This window comes from Argiope bruennichi, chromosome X2 (genome assembly GCF_947563725.1).
Source record: "Argiope bruennichi chromosome X2, qqArgBrue1.1, whole genome shotgun sequence".
Taxonomy (NCBI): Eukaryota; Metazoa; Arthropoda; class Arachnida; order Araneae; family Araneidae; genus Argiope; species Argiope bruennichi.
This window is the reverse complement of record NC_079163.1, coordinates 97,432,474-97,454,945: the sequence shown is the minus strand read 5'-3', so window position 1 is coordinate 97,454,945 and position 22,472 is coordinate 97,432,474. Positions and strand designations below refer to the sequence as shown.

The 22,472-nt window shown below is 28.1% G+C and overlaps 1 protein-coding gene across 4 annotated transcripts in view; it reads right to left on the bottom strand.

Moving 5' to 3' along the window:
* LOC129960797 (SCY1-like protein 2) overlaps nt 1–22,472 on the bottom strand; it is a 334,172-nt gene that overhangs the window by 20,873 nt on the left and 290,827 nt on the right. For all 4 annotated transcript variants that reach the window (XM_056074446.1, XM_056074447.1, XM_056074448.1 and 1 more), the window contains 3 exons: nt 3,604–3,754; nt 2,673–2,791; nt 326–423 (listed from right to left, as the gene is read on the bottom strand). In XM_056074446.1, the coding sequence (XP_055930421.1) occupies nt 326–423; nt 2,673–2,791; nt 3,604–3,754 (368 nt within the window). The remainder of the gene's footprint in view (nt 1–325; nt 424–2,672; nt 2,792–3,603; nt 3,755–22,472) is intronic.

The window sequence follows — 22,472 nt, the reverse complement described above, 5'->3', positions numbered from 1 at the left end:
TGGCATTGTATTCCCAGTAAATAATTAGTGAATAAGAGAATTTGCTTTAATCTTAATTTTCTTTCAGAATAATTAAGCTTCATAAAATATATTACTGTTACATTATTTCCTCCCCAATACACTTAATTCAGCAATTGGGCATCTTAATTTCTTTAAATATCTTTAATGTTTCGCAGTATTGCTATTTTTCAAGAAAATGAACTATTGAAAAATTTTACAATAATCATTAAAAGATTAAATAAAAAAATTATACCAATCACATACACAAAACTATTCTCATGCAGGTGTAAGGATTTCAAAACAAATAATAAGAGTAAGTTCTTACATCTCGGTTGAAGAGAGTTTCTCCAGTTTCAGCTTGTTTCTTTGATTTCTTGCAACGTGATCCAACATTTCTCTGAGCAGCTCCACGAGACAAGTAAACTGAAAGATATTTATTGCTTTGAAGATAAATACATTGCCAATATAATTAATACCATTCAGTGTTATCTACGGTTAAATTATCGTGCTTCAGCTGCCGTGATTGATTGAAGGAAACAGTGAAACATCCCTTATTTATAAGCACCTTCAATGGATTTCTGCAATTTTAAGGGTGAGAAAAAGTACAAATAAAATGATATGAATTAAATAGAGTTTGAAGATTAACTGATAAATATATTAGATAGAAACAATCTAAAATGAATAAATATATTTATAAGTATTATTTCTAATGAAGATAAATTTATTATTCCTTATAAGGCTATTTTATTTAAGGTTAAAAAGACGACGCATTTTGAATTTATATAAGATGGAAATACTTAAAAAAAGGATAGTTTGAGATCTATTATTTTTATTAGTAGTTGGTATTTTCGGAGCAATATAGGGATATAATTCTAATAAATGATAGAATTCTAATAATTATAATTCTTTAGGATTCTAATAATTCTAAAGGGATATAATTTTAATAAATAAGTAAAAAACTCTCTCTTTTTGGCAAAGCAGGTTGTTAATCAACGCTTTCTAAAGTCGTCGATTTCTGCCTCCAATCGAATACAAATAGTAAAATGTTTCTTAGTTTTATTTAATATTTAATACTGAAATTATTATATAATGTATAATAAAAAGGGATCATGTCTTATTTTTGTATAGATCTTTTAATGTGACCAATTTTGTTTAATGTTCTTTGATTGATACTTTATATGTAATTTATTTTGAGTCATTGCTTTATATTTTCGAGTAATTAAGTCATTACTTTATATTTTGTATCATTTCACGAAACTATATTGTGTTCCTTGAAATTGAGAACTCAGGACTCAATTAATTCAAATTAGTTTACTTTTTCTGCCAATGCCATGCATTCATGTATCTCTTAATTTTAAAACTGTTGGCAAAATTTAGTTTAAACTTTTTCTAAAAGATGGCGCCACTACAATTGGCATTTTGGAGCTCCTAATTGCTTACAAATGGGATAAAAAGATCCTTTATATTTATTGACTTGTACTGATTGAATTCCTGCCTTCAAATATAAGAGCTTTCAAAATCAATTAATTTTTGAAATAAATCTGATGTAGCAGTAGATGGATTCACAATTTATAGAGAATTAAAAGATAGATCTTTGAGCATAAAGTTAAAAAAAAAAAAAAAAAAAAAAAAAAAACCGGATGTCAGTCGCATCGGATTACTAAACAATATTCGTTTCAACAATTTCAATGAATTCAGAATTTAATTTATTATTTACTGTAATTTATAATATTACAATCAGATATTTGCATTTTATTGTTGATAAAAATGACAAACTGATAGTATTTGTCAAGGTGTTGAGTATTCAAATAATTGCTTCAACATTTTGAGTTGATGAAAAAATTCTTCATATTTTATAGTAAAATTGAAACAAACATATTTTATATTTTTACTTTTTTAGTGAAACAAATGCGATCCATTCTGATTAGTAGTCTTTTGCTGATTTTCTGCAATGACTCTAATCTTAATAGCTTAAAACTTTTGTAATTTCTGGGGAAAAATATCAAAACTGAATTAATTTTTTCTAGTCTATTTTGTGTTATAAATGTCGGTACCGAGATCTCTTATTCAAGAAGTTTAACCGATTGCCATGGATTTGTGCACTTTAGTATTGTTACAAAGGAAAATTGAACATTTTCTATTGATGACCTCCAGACATTTTTTTTTTTTCAAATTCTGCTTCAATCTTATTCGTTGGTGACAGCATATATTGTGTCTACCGTTTTGGCAGAGCCACAACACATTATGATACGCGAGTCTCTTCCAGTTTCAACTTTCATATAGGATCTACTTTCTTGTCGCTTATTCCCACTTTCATAGCTGGTAACACTTCCTCTTGTTTCAACAACGATATTTTCGAACATTATTTTTGTGCATGATCCATTTTTTATCGATAAAACATTTTAAAAATGGAACCATTTCAATGAGTCTTAGCAGTCATTCTCATAAAGGAATTTGACTCATGAAATTCTTCACTGTTGTATCATGTAAGATCAAATAATATATTTATGATGTGTTTTTAAAAATAAAAGGTAAATTATTTTTCTAAACTCCAACTATTTTTCTGTCAATATATTTTCTTTTAAAACAAGGCAAAATAGTTCTTTCTTTTTCCTTCCATTTTGTCATGCTAAGAATTCTGATCATTTGCTTGAGTATTGAAAGAAACTTACCTGGTCCAACTTTAATCCAGGACTGACAACCACCGGAATGAGTGCTGGCATTACTTTGGTTGCTATCAAGTTGACAGTAAGTCCGTATTTTTTGTCTCCCAACATATGTTTATAGATTCCTGAAATGTTTCCAAACTGTAATTTTTGTTTAAACAGAGCAACTGCATAAGAGTAATGGAGAATATAGGCTTAATTCTCCATTACTCTTATACATTTTTTTAAAATCGATGAAAGTGATATACTGCAGGAAATGTAAATACTATATTCTATAATATAATGATGAGATGGAGTAATGTACTCGTGAAAAGTACGTTATGCACCAAGATAATGCTGCTGAAGATTTTATTTCTACAAATAATTCAATAAAAAAATTTATCTGGACGTAAGTATTTCAAAAAAAGTTTAAATGTCTACAATGAAGACCTTTTTGTTCGTCCACACAAAAATAAAATAGAGGTTTTGTATTGACAAATTCTTCAGAGAAAACAATGTTTATTTTTATAAAATATTTTTATTTTATTATAACTTCATAAGTTTTTACCAACTTAGCAGGCTGGCTACTATTTGAAAAGGCGAGCAGTGACTTCATTTACTCCTAAATACAATAGATAGTCACTATTACAAATGTATAGTGACTATCGCTATTTGTATAAATTAGAGATTACTTTGGTTTTTTTTTACCACTCTAGTTAATATTATGGAATGTCGAGTTCATGTGAAGAGACTACTCTTATAGACAGAATAACAACGTCCAGAGTGGAAAAAAAAACTGTGATGAAATGATTTGCATGATTTTATCTTCAAAGTATGGTGAAATATGCTGTTTTAGATGAAAAACAAAACAAGAGGTTATATCGTTTACATTTTGACAGAGTGATAATGGATCAGTCCCAACAGTGTACATGAGTTGAGAAAAGTGAATTTTACTTACTGATAGCTGGCATGAGAATAGCTGGATCCTGCAGTTTGGCTTTTCCCAACATTGGCAATACCTCATCTAGGATGTTGGTCTTCTCTAACTTGTCGATAATTTTCTCAACGCAATGCAGAGCAATCATCTGCACCTGAATATCAAATTCTTCCTGATGGTGTGTCATGGCAGAAAAGTGGAGAAGGAACAACAGGGAGAAGATAGAGGAACACGTGAGACATGCAGATAGTGAGTAGGAAGGATAGCTATGCACAGGTGATTGCGCATATGGATCATCTGCATGGCGTTGCACTGCTTACTACTCGATGTACCAACCAACACAGCAAGGACCATTTTTAATATTTTACATGAGTCTTATACCAACGAGGCTTTTTTGAGTACTACCATTTCACTATTTACTGGAAGCGAATCTTACTTTAAAGCTTACTTCTCATTTTTTTTACATTAATAGTTGGTGAAATACAGCTATAGAAGAATCCCCAATTATTTAAATTTATGTTATGAAAATGCAATATGAAAACATAATATCATTTAAAGAGATGTTTTGATGAGCAAATTAGAATATTGTAAGAAATGTTATTCATGTAATTGAAGATACTATTTATGCTGTATTATTTGGTTCAAGAGTATTCACCTCGAATTTATACCAACACTGCACAGAAAGAATGAATTTTCAGAATGCAAAATATTTGATGAACTTTCATGATATTGAAAGGCTCCTTCATGGAGAAAAATTAGATCAGACTGAAACTAAGTGGTTTCTCGTACGGTCAAATCAATATATTACATGAATATTTAAATCTTAAAGCTTTTAGCGAACTTCAGAGCCCTGCCTCAATTTTCATCATTTAAGTGACCGTCATGTCTTAAAACAATTATTCAATTTAAATCGAGCAACGCAACATTTGGTTGAGAGAGTTCAGGAAATCACGAATCATTTTATTTTTTCTAGAACTGAGAATTGGATGAGAATAAGATTTCGAGTCACTTCACAATGATTTTTTTTAAACGAGAAACATAAATTTTTTGCCATGCCATGTCGGGAGAGGCACAACTGGAATCTGAACCGCAGATAAGAACAGAAGCGTGAGAAATTAGTAAATTAATTTTACTTAATAAAGACAGCAAAAAAGATTTAGATATTTGTCCCCTTGAATTTATCTGGTCTTTTGTATAAGGCTAAAATGCTTCGAAAAATGATAAATCTGCAAAGCCATGCTTTGCACGCTTTGTTTCAATTCTCCTATATTTCTGCAAGCTGGAATATTTGGTAAAGAGTATTTGATCACTACTAACAATCAGATTTATCCTATTTGCAATGGGCTTTCAAAGCTTTTCTATGACAATCAAGTTTTGTTAAGGAGTACAAAAAAAGTTCTTAAAACCTGACATTGAATTCTGCAGCTTATCTTGCCACACATCAAACCCCAGCTATCGTTTGATTCTCGTTAGAAGAAGACATTTATTATAGATTTCTTTTTGATATGACTAACAAGAGCTCGGGATGTGTCTAATAAATGCTTGGTTATCACTTAAGAGTTTTCAGGATTTTACGCAGTAATATTTGAAAACATACAATCAATAAATAGATGGTCAATAAAATATTAAATGAGAGGTCAATGGGTGCGCAATAGTAGTTAAGCTTTTCATTAAAATCTCACATGATTTTTTCCTGGCTGAGGGCCCTCTAATGGGATAAACTGCCCTGAAAACTAAAACACCTTTCATTAAAGTGGTTTTCTGCGAAGATTATTGTTTTATTATTAGCTTATTATTAAAATCTTTCTATGGAATAAAGAGCTTATCTTCTCCTTTCAGATATATAATTTGTCTTAGCCAAAAATGGATTAAATCGCTAAAGTTAAGGACAAGAACATTATTTAAAAAAAGGATACAGAAATTTCCAAATGGGAGTTTTGTGTTTGTCCTTGCTTCAAATTATACCATTCGACATCAATTATTGTTTTTTACTGGAAGTCACCATTCCTTTTTAGAAGCAGATTACGAAGACAGCAAAACGTTTTAAGGCAAGATATTTGAATTAATCGAACACTATTTGACGACAGAAACAACATATGAAAGCATTTGTATTTCTTTATTGCAATAATTTAGACAGTTGACAAATTAAATAGCTATCTATTAATCTTATTACCAAAGAAGTTTTTCTTAATGGATGTTTTGAAAACTCAATTTCAGTTGATTAATTTTATTTGCTGCTAAAGAACTTTCAAAATTCCCTTGATTATTTTGATTTCTGTATTAAAGAGTTTTTTTTTAATGTATGAAATCTAGGGTGTTAGGTGTGGGGTGTTCAGTAAGGAACAAAGACTTTAATTCAGAATTTGATCAAATAATTAACATTACTCAGGAAATCGGATGTAATCCAGGGGCTAAATTACGTAATACAGAAGTAATGCCCCCTGATAAGCAATTCCGTTAGTATGTACACTTCATTGACTCTTTTTTTTGTATAGTTTCTCTTTACAAAAGTTTTACTAAAATTTTAGTAGTAAATTCCAAAGATTTTAATAGATAATAAAGTAGAATGCCCCAACAATATTTCTCACTCTATTTGATTGAATTGAAGAGTGAGTGTCGCTATAATCCTTTACAGAGGTCATTCCCCAATTTCATTCATTTACAGAAATTCTGGTTGCTCTCGTGATGAAGAAATAAATACCCTTTCAATATTAAGGAAAAAAAAGTCAGTTCAAAAAATATGTATTCGATTCTGTGGTTTTTTCAAGGGTTCTTTAAAACCGAAGTTGTGTACTAATCCATGAGAAAAGTAAGTCTGTCTTAATTAGTGTTGTCTTAACAAGTTATTAAAAATAAATGTTTACTAACAGACTACCATAAGATCCCTGCTTACTTAAGAAAAGAAAATCCATAAAGAGGTAGTTTCATATGAAATCAATGGACCTAAACGATTAAGTAGTTTTTCTTTTTTAAAATAATGTTTTCTTTTAAATGCAGAATTCTTAATTGTTCCCATGCATAGCTGAAACCACAACCATAAGGAGAGAGATGTGAAAAACAGCGAATGATAGTGACAGTACAAACAACATGCAGATGATACACCGCAGCATACTGACAATCATGTGAGCAAGAAATTTTCAACATTTAATAGAATATTCAAATGAATTATGGAACACTAAAAATCATCAAAATATATGAATGCATTTATTAACAAAATAATATTATGAATACTTTATTTTGAGAATTACTAACTTTAGTCTTGTAGAAAATAGTACATGAAAAAAATTTTAAAAAGATGGATAAAAATTGTAGTAAAATTATCACAATGTTTTCAAAATATTTAAAAAATAATTTAATGTAAAATATTTATCATTGAAATAGTTATTATACTTTTATTTTTACCAATTTAAAAAAGCATTTTAAAAGACTTCGGTGAAGAAAAATCGGATGGTAATATTTGAAATATTTTATGAATGCATTCATTAATGGCAATGAACTCTTCTAAAAATATTTACTTATTTCAAAATCAAATTGTTTTTACAAGCAAGCTTTCAATTTCACTATTAAAATTCAACTTATCAAGATGAGCATTAAGAATTGACTACACGTGATGCTTTTTAAGTAGATTGTTTATATCAATCTATTTATTATCGACACAAGCCAGAGAACTTAAAATTGCACTGAAATTAAATTTTTTTTGCAATTAAAATTTCTGTATATTTAAATCAATTCTATCTCTATCAAATATAAACTTGTCGCCTCTCACTACATAATTCTCTGAATAATTTTCAAACATGTCCATATAAACTCCAAGTAGTTATATGAATAGTTAACGCTTTTAATTATAATTAAGTGTATTACATGAAAATAAAATCTGAAACTGAATAACCGTTACAATAAACGTACACAATAAACGTACTGAATTACACAATAAACGTACTGAATTACACAATAAATGTATTCATATGAAGTATTCTAACAAATGTGTGATTGTTTTTTTGAACATTAAAGTTTTTTTCATGTATTGATTTAACTGATGTGTTTATATTTTTAAATTTGATTTAAGTTTTCAGAAACTATTTTTAAATTTTCCAGACAAAAGAGTTTTTCAATCAGTGTCATTTTTATTTTAAACTAACCCGGTGAACAACATCATGATAAAATTGTAAATGAAACTTCAAAGATAGTCGAGAGAGTGTTTTTTAGAAACGAATCTCGAAATGATTTCGTTTTTCTTTTTAATGATCTCTCTATGATATAAATATTCCCCCCCCCTGGTAATCTTTTATAAATTAAGAAATATATTAAGTTTTCTCAAATAGAAATAAAAAAAAAAGTAAAGTATTTTTTGACCTTAACTTCACGCAAATATATTTTTAAACAAAATTTACTAACCTTACAAAATAGTCCTCATTATTTTAAGACAAAAATCAACTTATATAGATGAAGATTTCGTATTTTATGGGAAAGGACTAACTAATGCGTCCATCCAATTAAATTAATTTAATTGCAGTTAAATATGATCAATTTTCTTTTAAATAATAGTTTGAGTTGACCAAATTCCAGATGCAAAGACCCCCTTTCTCAAAGAATTCTTATATTTATTTGGATAAATGGTATCAAAGGTTGTATTTTTGAAATTAGAAATACTTTTATTGGAAATGTTGAAACTGAATTTCAGCAAGCGTGCATATGAAACTCAAATTGACACGAGGCCACTTAGGAGAATTAAAGAAAGGAATAAATTGCTGATTTATATTTTGTTTACCGTTTAGAAATGACAACTAAAACTTATGGCTGAAATAACTTTTCTTAACGACATAGAATAAATAGTTCCCTCGGGAGTGAACATTGTGTGAAAAATAAGAGTTTGTGAAGTATTAATCACTACTTTATTCCAGCGCTTGAACGAATTTTTATCTCTAGACCATGATTTATTCATTTTCTTCAATTCTTATTCATTTTTCCTTGCCACTATTTAATATTATTTTAAGGAGGATTTAAAGCACATCAATCAGAGTTGTTGCGAAATATGTATGGATTGCGAAAATTTCATTAAAATTCTCAAAGATGAACATCCTGAAATAAATATTTTAAGCAGAATTTGCTAGTCTGAGAAATATTATTCAATTTACGAAATGTTCAAATTCTTTTCGAAGTTCTGAGTTAAAAAACTGAAACTTTTTCAAAGAAAATCTCGAGCATTAAATTATGTTCAACAAAAGCTGAATTTCATTGTGAATTAAAATAATATCCTTATCCATTTAGATTTTCATAAAATTATTCCGTTAATGCAATCAGCTTTTATAAAGCAAGCGATTACATAAATGTGAATAAAATAAGAGTTTAATATTCTACTCTAATTATTCCTTTTAATAACCTTTTAAAACCGTCAATTAAAAATGAATTCCCAATTAAGAAAGCGGAGATTAAAAATGCAACGATCTTCATTAATGAATTAGTCTTTATTACAGTTTAATAGCATTTTTTCCTATTTCAATAGCGCAGTTTACGGAGATAAATGTTGAATGAATATTGGCTAATTAAAAATTAATTGAAAATGTTGCCTTTCCGTCATGTTTACAAATGGTGGGGAATACGAAATACTTCAATTTAAATTTCATAATTGAACAAGGTAACTAATGAAGCATAATTTAACTATGGATATTATTAATAATTAGTATACCATAAGATACGATCGCAAAAATGATAAATATTTCTAACATAAATCTTTAAAAGTGTTGATATAAAAGCAATGAAATTTAACTATACCACATATAAAAAATACATTTTTTTTTGTAAAATGAAAATGCATTTTAATAACAGCTTTCTGGCTGATGCCATAGATTTGTAGCAAAAATCTTATTTTTCTAGAACCAAATCAAGAGACAACATGCATGTTTCTTTTTGTGTAATCAGAGCGGGTGCTATGCAACTGATTCAATTTTTTTTAAATCTTAAATAATGGTGAATGAAATTTAAAGTATCAGAAACTATGAGATTTTAAAATTTAGCCGATAGCTATGTAACTTATTTCAGGTTATTGCATATTACTTGCACTCACTGTCAACTGAGCGAAAGCTGTTATAATATAATTATACAAATGGTTAAAAGTATAGATTGAGGATTTTACTTCGATTTGAACAGAAAAATTATTATGAAACGGAAAGTATTTTAGGATCTTATTAATATACTATGTTGATATAATATTCATAAAATTGATATTTCATTAAAATCTTTAAAGTATTCATAATTTTTATTTATTAAATTGCATTTCATTTTTATTAAATTTAAATTTTAATTATACATTTAATAATTTTATTGAATAACTCTTTTGCTACATATTTCAATACGCCAAATATATTTATTTATAAGTGAAATATATTTATTTAGAAATAAACGTATAAAAGATAAAGATCAGAGAGCTTTGCAAATCTAATAATAAGTTAATCTGTAGTAACGGGCTACAATTTTCAAAGATGTGGAGTAAGCTTTTAGTTCTACTTTTAGACTATAGATGGCGACTCCATACTGCCTTTCGATTCTTTAGGACATTCCGACTTTTCTCCGCTGGAAAAATTTTTTTCCAACTCGTTTCCAACTTTTTCCTAACAGAAAAAAGAATTCTTCTTCTTCTTTTTTTAAATTTTCATAAGCATTTTTTTTTGATTTAGCGAATGCTTTTTTAAATACATCAGTTATCTTGTCGAAAATTTGAAACGGAGTACTTTTTTTCCAAGACATCGAAATTTTGAGGAATAAAGAAGAAAATAAAAGGGAAATAATGGCAGAAAAAAAAAAAAAAGAAAGAAAAGGAAAAGCAAAACTTTCCGTGTGTTTGGACAGAATTTAAAAGCACTAGACATTTCATTACATAAGAAATTAAAAAATGTTGTTTTGTTCGACAAATGTTATTTATTTTTCACAAGGAAAACTTTTGAAATTTTAAAAATGTTGAATCTTGCAAAAAACACATCATATAGTTTTTAAAAGTTATGGAAAATTGCCAATGGTATCGTAAGTGAAAACTGCAGTAAAAAAACTAATGTATTAATTTAAATTATTCAACTTTCAGAAGGCATATTGTTAGAAGGGGAAAATAAGCAGATTGTGAAAAATCTATGTGAAGTATTTACAGTTTTGTAAGGTTCTTTATGTAGATTTTCACTGCATAATCTTTAATTCTAAAAGTATTGTGTTGAGACAAATGTTTCTCTTATTAAAGAAAATAGACAGAAAAACGTTAGAATCTTTCTGAAAATTTAAGAAAATTAATTGAAAGTAAAAAAAAAAAAAAAAAAAAAAAAGCTTATTTGAACAATTAAATATAAAAACTCTAAAAATTTTGTTAATTATATTCGCTTTTTACTCCGCAATGTTAAAATTGTTTAACGTTTTGAAGAGATATTGATCTCAATAAAATTTTTCATCAGATTTTTGCACTTTTTAAAGTTCTAGGGTCAATTTTTTTCAAGTTTTTAGCTCAAAAAGCAAATGTTTTTCAAACTATGTTGTCTTTAAATCTATGATTGTATCCTCAACATACGAGAGTTTCTTTCGCAAAATATGTAATAAAACATGAGATAAGGATCATAATGTTGGTCTCCTGTCAGTGTTTGAATAAAAAAAAATATTAAAAAGTTGCTTCTTTTTTTAAAGACTATTTGAATCCTGAATTAAACCCTGGTATTAATTCCAAATGCATGGATTATTAAGACTAATTACATAGAACGAAGGTTAAATGTATTTAAATTTAAGGCTATTCATTGGAAAATATCGACTACCCTTTTAAGTTTTAAATGCAAATTCTATTTATTCGAATAACTAAGAATTTCAAAGTGTTGACATGTCATACACAAGTATTTTCTACTCTCTCTAACTTTGACAATTTATACATTTAACAAGTGTGAAGAGATTTTTCATCATTTTTTTTTTGAAAATAACAAACAAAATATATAAAATATTAATTTCACATTTTTAAATCTAAAAAAAAAATCTCAAAAGTGTAATTTCAAAATAAAGTATTTTGTATAAAGCTAGAAATGCTGTGTAAAGAAAGTTGTTAAAGAATAACACCTTTTTTTATACACAAAAAATGACAAATATTAAGCGGTATTATTGAAGAATGTTGCATGTGAGCATGCACGCATCATTCGGCGTGAATTATAACGTTTTAAGATGAGAACATCTACGATTAGAAAATAATAATAATATTGTCATAATAATGCACAATTTTGTAACTGACAACCGTGAAGACATTTAAAAAAATAATGACTTCAGGTATAAAATTTTCTTAATAACATCATATTATGTTACATGAAGCAATGAAAATACTTCCAATAGACGAGTCATTTATTTTGATCAATAAAATTGCATTTCAATCTGTTTTAAAACGAAATAGCATATTTAATAAATGAATACCTAGTGTGTCTATGTTTTTCGGTGAACTATGATCATTTGACGATATTTCTGTGCTGATAGCGATTAAGTTTATAAAATATCAAAGTAAAATTTGAGCGTGTATGATCAAAAAACGATTTCTTGAATGCATGCTTTAAATAATGGTATGTTAGAGGGACAGAAGTTGACAGTGTTGAAGTTGATAAGTGTAATCAGTTCAATGACCTTATGTAATTATTAAACAAGAAAAGAAACAATAAATAAAATGAAAAAAGGAGCGTAAGAAATTATAAATGACAGATAATTTTAAATAGTAAAAACATCACATTCTACACAGATTTTTAAAAGTGACAAATTATGTGGTGAAACAAATTGAAAGTGAATAATTATACTGCTAAATTATTTCTTTGTTCAAAAATGGTTATACGTATCTTCTGTGGAAAACGCTTAGTTCCAACTTATTTTTAATTTTATACTTTATTGTTTAAGCTTCATCGTCAAGCATTTATTTGCTCTCTTTTCTTTTCGCTCGAAATAATAATAGTAAATATTTTTAAAAAAACTGTATCCTTGTCTGTAACATAAGGAAGAAAAGAAACAAGTTCTCTTGACGTCTTGATTTATTTTTTCTGAAGAATCTATTGTTGCAAACCTTTCTTAACACATGCGCCACATTTTGAATGGTTTGTTAGAAAGATTTTTATTTTTTTCATCATTCACAACTGCTTTCATAATATTTTTGTAACTAATTACAAAAAAAAAAAAAAAAAAAAAAAGATTTGAAAATAAAATATTTGGTGCAGAAATAAGTCTTGAAAAAGATTCCATTGATTTTGAAAAGTTTGCTATGCGCGATATTTGCAAGATTTTAACAAAGAGTGTTCTTGTTTGTATCGTGGCAACGAAGAATCTAGAGAGTAGAAAATGTTTCTTCACAAAAGAGATTCTAATCTTTTTTTCTGAATGAAGTTATTTTAGTCGTAAGATGTAAGCTGGATTTTCAATAATAGTAAAGTTATCAATAATAACCAAATTATTATTTTTATGTAAAATTGATTAATATAAAAAAAGATATAATAAAAGTATTTCTGGATTATTTCCGAGTATATTTCTTAATACATTTCGGAATTTTAATAGAAATGAAATTGAACTATCGGATAAAAATTTTTGAATGTGAAGTCCAGAAGTTAAAAAAAAAAAAAATCTTTCAAATATGTGAATGAAATTCTCATAAAAATTGTTTACTTTTATATTGCATTTGATTATATTGATTAAAAATTTTAAATATTATTTTAAAGAATATTAAGGGTACCTTTACTGTATATACGTGTGGATTCTATAGAAGGGGGGGGGGGTATTTACAAAGCGAGTTATAAATTTTCCTTCAGTAATCATAATATGTATTCATTGCTCATGATTTGTCAGCATGCATGCACCCATTACACAAAATGAAACAATCATGATCATCTCTTACCTTGGAAGTTCATTCATCAATTTGGTCTAAAGAGAACTACAATTCTACTTAATAGGTAGCAAACTTCCCCATCAAAAATAGTTTAGGCAAAAAGCATTTTTTTCTAATTTAGCTTGTCACACAGTTTTAATACATTAAATGCCATTTTAATCTAAAATATTTTTGATAGAGGAATGCTAAATATAAGTTCACTTACCTCGTCATAGGCAAATGACACTGATTTTAGCAAAAGCGTTTAACATTATTTTAATTTTTAGTAACAATTTCACGAAATTGCTTTCTTAGAATTCCAAATTAGGCTAACTTATACAATTCAAAGTCTCTTAATAAAGTTTTAAATAACCTGCTTGAAAGTGTTTTAAATTATTTATATAAATGCGTGATATCTTTTATCATAAGAAGAAATGAATAAGTAGTTGAATTGGATGAAAATAACCGCTTAAATGCGACAGAAATTCCGTGTTTAATGCACGAAACGTTTTCAGATATTGTAGTTTTCAAATCTTAAGACAAATGTTTATTTTATTTTAAAGTCAAATATAATTTTTGGTTGCATTTCAAGCTCTTGTCATACAAATTATTTCTCAATAATTGACATCCATTTTTTGCCATTATTGCTTAATTAAATGATCTAAAAACACATCAAATTAACTTAAATTTTTTCATTTCGGCTATACGAAAACGCAGCATATCATAAGTAATTCATGGAAATTTTGAAGAATGTAATACATTTAATAAAATCTGTTTTAATTATAAAAAAAATAACAGATTCTGTGTTTGAGTCGTAAAAAGAAGCATTATTAACTTATTACACGTTTTTGAAGAAAAATTATGAATGCAGAGCAATTGTAAACAACAACAACAACAAAAGAAACAAATAAATATCTATTTGGGAAATTGTGTTTATTTAATATCTTTTTCAAATTCATCGTATTACTTAATATGTAGGATTTATCATGTTTTTCTTTTAAGTAAAAATGAATTATGAGATTTTCAAGACTTTTTGTAAATAAGATTTGTTTGAAATTAAAAAAAAAAAAAATGAAAACATAGTGACGAAAATTGTGACAAAAATCGCAATAACTGGTAACGAAAGTAGCGAAAAAATTAATTCACAATGCTTATTTGTAACAAATCTTTTTTTCTACGTATAATTAAAATAATTATCTAAATGAATTGTTATTTCGAATTTAGATGAAAGGTTAATACATTCGCCAGGTACTTTATTTTAATAAAAATATTAAAATCATTAAGATACAAAATAACTTCGATAATTGAAGTAAATAGGAAATTCGAAAAAATCAGCGATAACAAATTTCTCATTGATATAATTCTGATAAAGAAAAAAAAAATTGATTGCTCAGCTTTTTCATGAATTCGAATGAACATGAATCCTACATATCTAACTTTACAATATGCAACACTCTGTGAACTTTTTCTTTGTGAATAAAATTTAATGCTGATTAAACGCAATTTATTTTTATCTGGAACAACCTAATCTAGATTTATATATGAAGCAGTATCGCCTATGTTCCAATTATATTAATCCATATTATATTCTACTACGTTTTCCGTCACATAGATGGTGGTTGCAGTCATTAGGGAACAGATTCTCGGCTTTGAAATGGGGTGGTATAGGATGGGGTGAAGATTCAATCCTATTCCACCAAATATCCGTCATGTACTTAGACCTATGCATCTAATCTGTTGCGATTAAGCATCATCGTACTGATACAGTATGGGAATACAGAGAAAGGTTGCCAATTAGGTGTTACGTTCATCATCTAATCAAAGGTCAAGATTATTAGATCCACTCTAACATAATCCTTGAATAATTTCAAAACGTGAAGTTTAATCTAATTAAAGTTAATCTGACTATACTAAATAAAGCTTAGATAATTTGTTTCAAATTACTTGATATCCGATCTTAGATTGAGCAATTATAGTAATGGAAAGAAGTACAAAATAGCGCAAATTGAGCAAATTCCACCCATTTTGCAGCAAATCTTGCTTCGAACAATCTTTCGTTCGATTACATTTTGAAGCTGCTGAAATCTCGCTTCATTTCTCTAAAGCATCATGTTGCTTCGCTGAAACTAAGTAAACAATCAAGGTAATGCTTAAAACCTCAGATTCATGAATACTTAAAATATCTCTTGGAGCCTGATTAAATTTTGTACTGGTTGAGACTTTCTCTTTAGATGTTTGAAAAGCTTAAAAATAAACACTACGGCGACCATCAACGCTGCTAAGTTGAATTATTGTTTGAGTTCTCTGCGGAACGCAATTTCAACTCCTACCCTTTTCTGCTATTGTGCAAGACAGAAATGATAATGGATTGTAGTGAGAATGGAAGATTCCTTTAAACAAACAAGGCTTCCCACAAAAGGCCTTCGATTGCTAAGTAATGCCGAGGAATACATAATCGATTATATATCTCTAAGCAGAAAGAGTACGAGATCACTACAGCTGGCTTTTTGACGACTCTCAGGCTTTGAAATATTACTCTCATTTATTCCCTACTCTTTACTCAAGGAAGAAAAGGTGAGACGCTTGGGGGACGTTTCTATATTTACTTGGGTAAACGTCTCTCTGTCGTTTGAGGAACATATGTGCGAAATTACATCAACATTGGATGAAACCTCCATTTTATATATATATATATATATATATAGATAGATAACACTACTACTGAAAATAAAATTTCAGGACATTTTGTAAGATAAAGCGAAATGGACCATGTAAAGGCAAGTTACATGGTTAATTTTACTTACAGAGAAATTTTTAAATTCTCCTCACAAAAACTATCTAATTACTTACTGATTTCAAAACCTGGAGTTACAGATGGAAGATTTAACTTATTTATCTCATATGTATGGTAGCTAAAATTGTGGTAAATCAAGCATGTTAGGATTCGTGTTTTTATTGAAGATGTAATTTAATCCTATTCAAGCTAGCGATGCATTTAGCAGCATAAAGATTTGCTAATCGCCAGTCTTATTTGCGCTAATGACATATGCAATTAGTTCTCCATTCAGATTCTTCAAGTATATCATCAAGCTACTTTTATCAAAGCTTGTTTACCAAATTCTTCCGGAAAATAAAAAAAAAATATATAAATAGAATTCGAATGAAAGCAATGTTTTTTTTTTTGTATACAAGGCGCAACAAAAAATACTGAATAAATCTGAGATAGATTGGAATCATTTTTTAAAAAGCTTGAATGAAAAATAAGTATATATATTTTTTTCTTTTATGCAGCAATAACAACAATCTTTTCACTTTTCAAAGTATCTTAGATCATTTTAGCAAATTTTTATGTGTGGAAAGTACCGAATGGTAGTTTAATGGAATATATATTGATTAAATTTGTTAAACTGCTTTAATATGTGTGTGTGTGTAAATATATTTTCGTGCTCTAAGAGAAGAAACTTTTGAAGATTTTAAAGCTTTATTTCACTGCGAGAGGCATATTATGTACAAGAAGCGATGATAAAACGAAAGTTCGTTCACATTAAGATACAAGAGTAGAAGAGGAAAAAATAGAGAAAGAAATTTTCCCCTCTGTGATTCTATAATGTGATTTTGATAGGGATTTCTTTGATTTTTGTAGATTTATGACAGGTAAATTTAGATATCTTTAAAAGAATTTTGAAAGCACTAAGGAATTTTATCTCTTCACTTGGAACAAGAGAAAATGCTGAGATAGCAGCTTTATAAAGCCTGTGTAGCATTAATTAAGTAAAAAAATGGTAGAGTTGAATCAGTAAATAAGAAAATATTTTAGAATGAAGTTCCTCTGAATATGGGATTGGAATTCTTTAAACGAAAGATTATATATGCTCAAAGCTATTGTTTAAAAACTAAAAAGGTAATGATAACTTCAGTTTCAATACATATTATACGTAAACTAAACATTGGAAAATTTATCAAAATTTTCATTGTTTATTTTATTCAGAAAGGGGAAAAATATTCTTTCTCAATCAAAAGCTCACTCGATAACACAAAGCTAATTTTGTAGTTTGTGAACCTTTTCTTTTACTTCAGAAATTTTCAGAAATATAATTGAATTTCTTGATAACATTGAAGTCCAATAAATGACCACTCAACCGATTATTTGTAATCTAATATATAGGCACCAATAACATTTTAGTTTAACTCATGAAATTTGAATATAAACTGCTCAAATATTTTCATAAAGCTGCTTTCTAAACACGAATTCTTATGAATTGTGAACTTATAAATCCAGTCATCATTTCATACCCTAAGAAAATTCATCAGAATTATTGCTGGTTAAAAAACAAAATAAGTTTATTTAAAATCATTCATAACTAGACAACAGAGATCCTTAATATCAGTTTAATGAAGTAATAAAAATATATTTCCTTTACGCTCCAACTTCTCTTTCGAAATATGTAACAAAAACCATTTATTGCTATACATTATTGCTTCAGTTACTATCTAAGGGTCCAAAGGATTCATAAGCGCCGGTCTTACTTTCATTTTTGGACCATTCCAACCTGTTTTAAATCTCCAACACAACTTTAGCGAAATTCTTCTAGCTCTAAATTGCAAGGAAAAACCTTTGGCTCATTAACCAGTAGCTGAAATGAGACAAGAAGTTCATTCGTAATTGAGGCCTCAACACCGGATTCTTCGTATAACAGGGGTTAAGAATAAAGCAATAAAGTCGTGATTAATGTGGAAAGAGCCACTATCACGAAAGCCGTATTTCACTTCTCCTTTTTTTCCCAGTAGAAGATCCTCCACATTAAGAGAAATAGCACGGATCGTTTGTAGAGTCTCCTTCAACTCAATGGTCAGAATAAATTTCTTAAGATGAGTATTTAATCCAGATTTTGTTGCAGTTATTTCACTCGAGGCTTATCTAAATATTTAGGTTTTTTTAAGATTAAGCTGGAGTTAGGTTACCTTCTTGGTAATTTATGGATTCTTCCGTGGATTATGTCCTTAATATATTTTTCAGCCGTAAAAATAATTGTGCTGTTTATGAAGGCACATCCGTTTGTACAATGAAAGAAAGCTTCAGGTATCTCATATAATAAAAAGAAGGAGAATCAGCAGTTTCAAGAAGTAGTTTAATGATAAGCACATAGTAACTCAAGAATGAGTAAAGAAACATATCAAATTAAATAGCGACTATATCTTTCAGAGAATATTTTTAATTTGATTAAGGACAGGCGTTGAAATATTTGTGAATGACCGATTTTGGAATTTAGGACATGCTTGGTTTAGTTAAAATAACGAATTACCAACAAGATGGAGTTGCATTACACATGAGCAAATAATTACATAAATTTGGAATGAATCCCATTTTGTTTAATGATGGATATATGAAGAAACTTCCTGCATAATGTTTCACCCCATACTTTTTCATCGTCAGATTTACCCGAAAACAAGATGTATCTTTGGTGGAATCGGATTTCATATCTAGAACTTTTATTCCAAAGACTGGTTCATACCATCTGTAGATTGAAAACGTAAACTACGAGAAAGACGTTAAAGAATACTGGAAACAAGACTTCATAGGAATTTTTTCCTTACGGATGAGACAGATTCCTTATCAAAAGATATTTATCCTTTAAGTGGAAGCTGGAATAAATTTGACAGCATTATAATAGTTTCATTTTTTTTTCCGCTCAGATAATTTCGCCCAGAACCAGTTTTTAGTTTTTTTTTTTTCATTTCTCATGTGATGAAAAAACTTTTAATTCTTTCGTATTATTAAATAATTTCAGTGCCATTCACATACAGGGTGAGTCAGAGGTCTGGAGAGATTTAGAAAATAACTAATCTTCTAACAGGTGGTGATAGAAATACTGCATAGAAGTAAAACCACAGCTTTTCTTGACACTAAATCAGAATATACAGATAGCAAAATTTGTCATTAAAATAACTAAATGGTTCTGCAGTTGGTGGAGCGATATGTTAGGATAGGGTATTGAATATTTGTTAACTTATCCTGCTCAAATATGTAGTTCTGTATACAGTAACTACATATTTTTATAACACTAAGCCCCGATTTCAATTGTTGTTCTGCCATACCATTAGAAATTGCTTTTAATATTGTAAAAAGTGAGGATTCCTGCTTGATAATTATCTTCCTAATTATCCTACAACTGTTGTTTAAATCATAAATCATGCTTCCATTCAATTTTGTTTCTTGGCACAAAATTAAAATTTAATTTTCATCCTTTTTATGCAAATGGCACCTTCTTATTGCAATTCCTATATAAATGATTGATCTTTAACATTAACTAGTACGAGGGAAAGCATTTTCTTAACTTTTTAACCAGCTAACTAATAAAAAAGGTGGGTAAATATTCGTCTCGGTAAGTATTCAATCGGTTAAAGATGAAAAAAAAATAGCTTTTACTTTTCTTTAAGCAAGAATAAGGTTTCTGTTCACTCAGAGCAGTCGATTTTAAGTGTTTCCTTTGGCTGAAAAAGTCTTCTCTGGAGACTCATCTCCAGCAATAAGGATAAAAATAATCTTTCAGATAAGCAACTGGAAACAAAAGTACATTCCAAAGCTTAAGCGACCCAATCCCAAGCAAGAAGGATTTCCTCAAGAGGCGTAAAAAACATATAGTGAAGGTGAGCAGGTGGCTTAAAGCATAAGCTAATGTTGTCTTCCTGGAACTGGCTGAGAAGCATTTAAGAGCCAGCTTTTGTTTGTAGGTTGGGGTCGACTGTTGATGGATTTTCAGGTGGTTTTTGTGGCTTTCCGAGAAGTGCTGCCTCTGTGATGTCTTACAATCAATCTTCATTGGGAGATGTTATTGCTAGAGAGGATTTGTTGTACAGTTTCGGAAAGACTAAATATTGAATGGGTGGAGCTGAAAAAGCTTTCAAGTTTTGATTACTGATTCAAGAGTCGTGTAGTCACTAATTTGCTTGCTAAGAGAAAAAAATACTGGTTTGTTGTATTGCTGATGAAATGATGAAAAAAAAAAAAAAAAAGGCTGAGAGGAAAATTACTTTTGAAATCTGAGCATAAATTTAATCTTAAGACCAATGTTGAAATTCCTTTATTATGGACTGTGTTTAGAAGTTTTCACACACATATATATATTAATGTTCGGATGTACTTGGTTTTATATATTGAGAAAATACCTCTGTATAGAATAGTAAAAATAACGAGATAATATAAAATTCCCTTATGGTAATTATAAATTTAACGATTGTTTGCGTTCTCCGACAGAAACCAAAAGTTTCTGAACTTAATTCTGAATTCAGTTGTAAACTAAAATAACATTGTGTATAAAATGAGTTCAAATGCAATGTTTTCCTCACTGAAAAATTTATTTTGATATGATAACCAAGGTTAAAAAAAAAATTACTTGCATCATAGAGATAAAATGGAATATAAAATGTGAAACATTATTTTTCATTCCAATATTGAATCAAATTTTTTTAATCGATTTAAGATATGAAGTAGATTTTATACTTTTGAAGTTGTTTTTATAAATATTGTGTTTTTCTTGAAAAACCCTTTTTGAATTAGATTTAGTTGTATGTAGCATAAATTGATTAAATAAACACATTTTCCTGATTATAACAATATAAAAGTTCATAATTTATTTCGCATTTTTAAATGTTAAACTAGCTAATAAGGGTGAAAAATCTGCAGGGAAAAATGTTTTATAATGGTTATTTTGTGATAAAGTTACAATGGCAACTTTTGAACTACATAGGAAAAAATTGTTATTGAGAACTACACAGTGTCAAAGAATCAGTTGTAGTATAGAAATTCAAATAATATGCTCTAACCCTACCATATTTATTTGTCTCAATTTCTTTCAAGGTAATTTTTTACAGTGATTTATCCTCATTTTTGGGAAAGATGCTGCCTGCTATCAAGAGATAGCCATTTACAATGTGGGAAGTTTTAATTATTTTAGCTAAGAATACTTGTTTACCGTATATATAATTTGATGAACTCAAACAATTGAGACATAGTTTTCAGATTTTTTAGAGCAGCGTCAAAATATATCATTTGTCTAAGTAATGTTTTGAAAATATAATTCTTTTTAATAGTAAAATTTGAAATTGTAAAAAAAATAATAAAAATGTGCTCTAATAAAATTATAGCATGCATGATTAAACAGGAATTGTTGAATATTTCTAACATAACGTAAATGAATTATAATCACGGGTCTTTTGAATTATTTGAAGAAATTGATGCAAATTAATTAACATATTTCGGAATATTCCTTCAATTGACTGGAAATTTAAGTAATTAATTCCTTTATAATGGAAAATTTAGTTTTCCAAAAATAAGTGTTCATTTATTAAAAACTATACTATAGTGTAGGTCTTAAATCAACTACAATTGTATGCAATAAATTATACACGGGCATGGTTAATTTGCCAGCTTTACACACCGCTTCTCCATAGATGCGATTAAACTAAATGCACATGTATGTAATTAAATGAAAAAAAAAATATTTAATTCAATTTAAGAAATTTCTTTAATCAGATGACAAATCATTCTTTACCCAAATTTTTTATCAACTGTTTGAGTACGAATAAAATGTGTTTATGAATTTATTCGTTTTTCAAATATTCAGTTACTAACAATATTTTTTTAATTTTAAGCTTTTGAATAAAAAGAAGTTATCTAACGAGGATGACAAAAAAAAAAAAAAAAATTACTCGTTAAACTGAAAAACAAAAAAAAAAAAAAAAAAAAAAAAAAAAGAAATAACAATGCATGATTTCTGTTTATGATGAAAATAAAATTTGCCCTTTTTATGCCATATGACATCAGATAAAACATTTTCAAAGAAAGAGAGAAAAAAAAATAAAAGGAATTTTATAAGCCAATGAGAATAAATATTTCAATTAAAAAGAATATAATGATCAGAATGATTATTCAAATTTTCTTACTTTTCAGAAGTACTGAAAAATTATTTCATATTTATGTAATTGAGTTTATGTGATTTAACAGAAATATTTTAATTATCATTTGTTTATTTAAAATATTAACGTT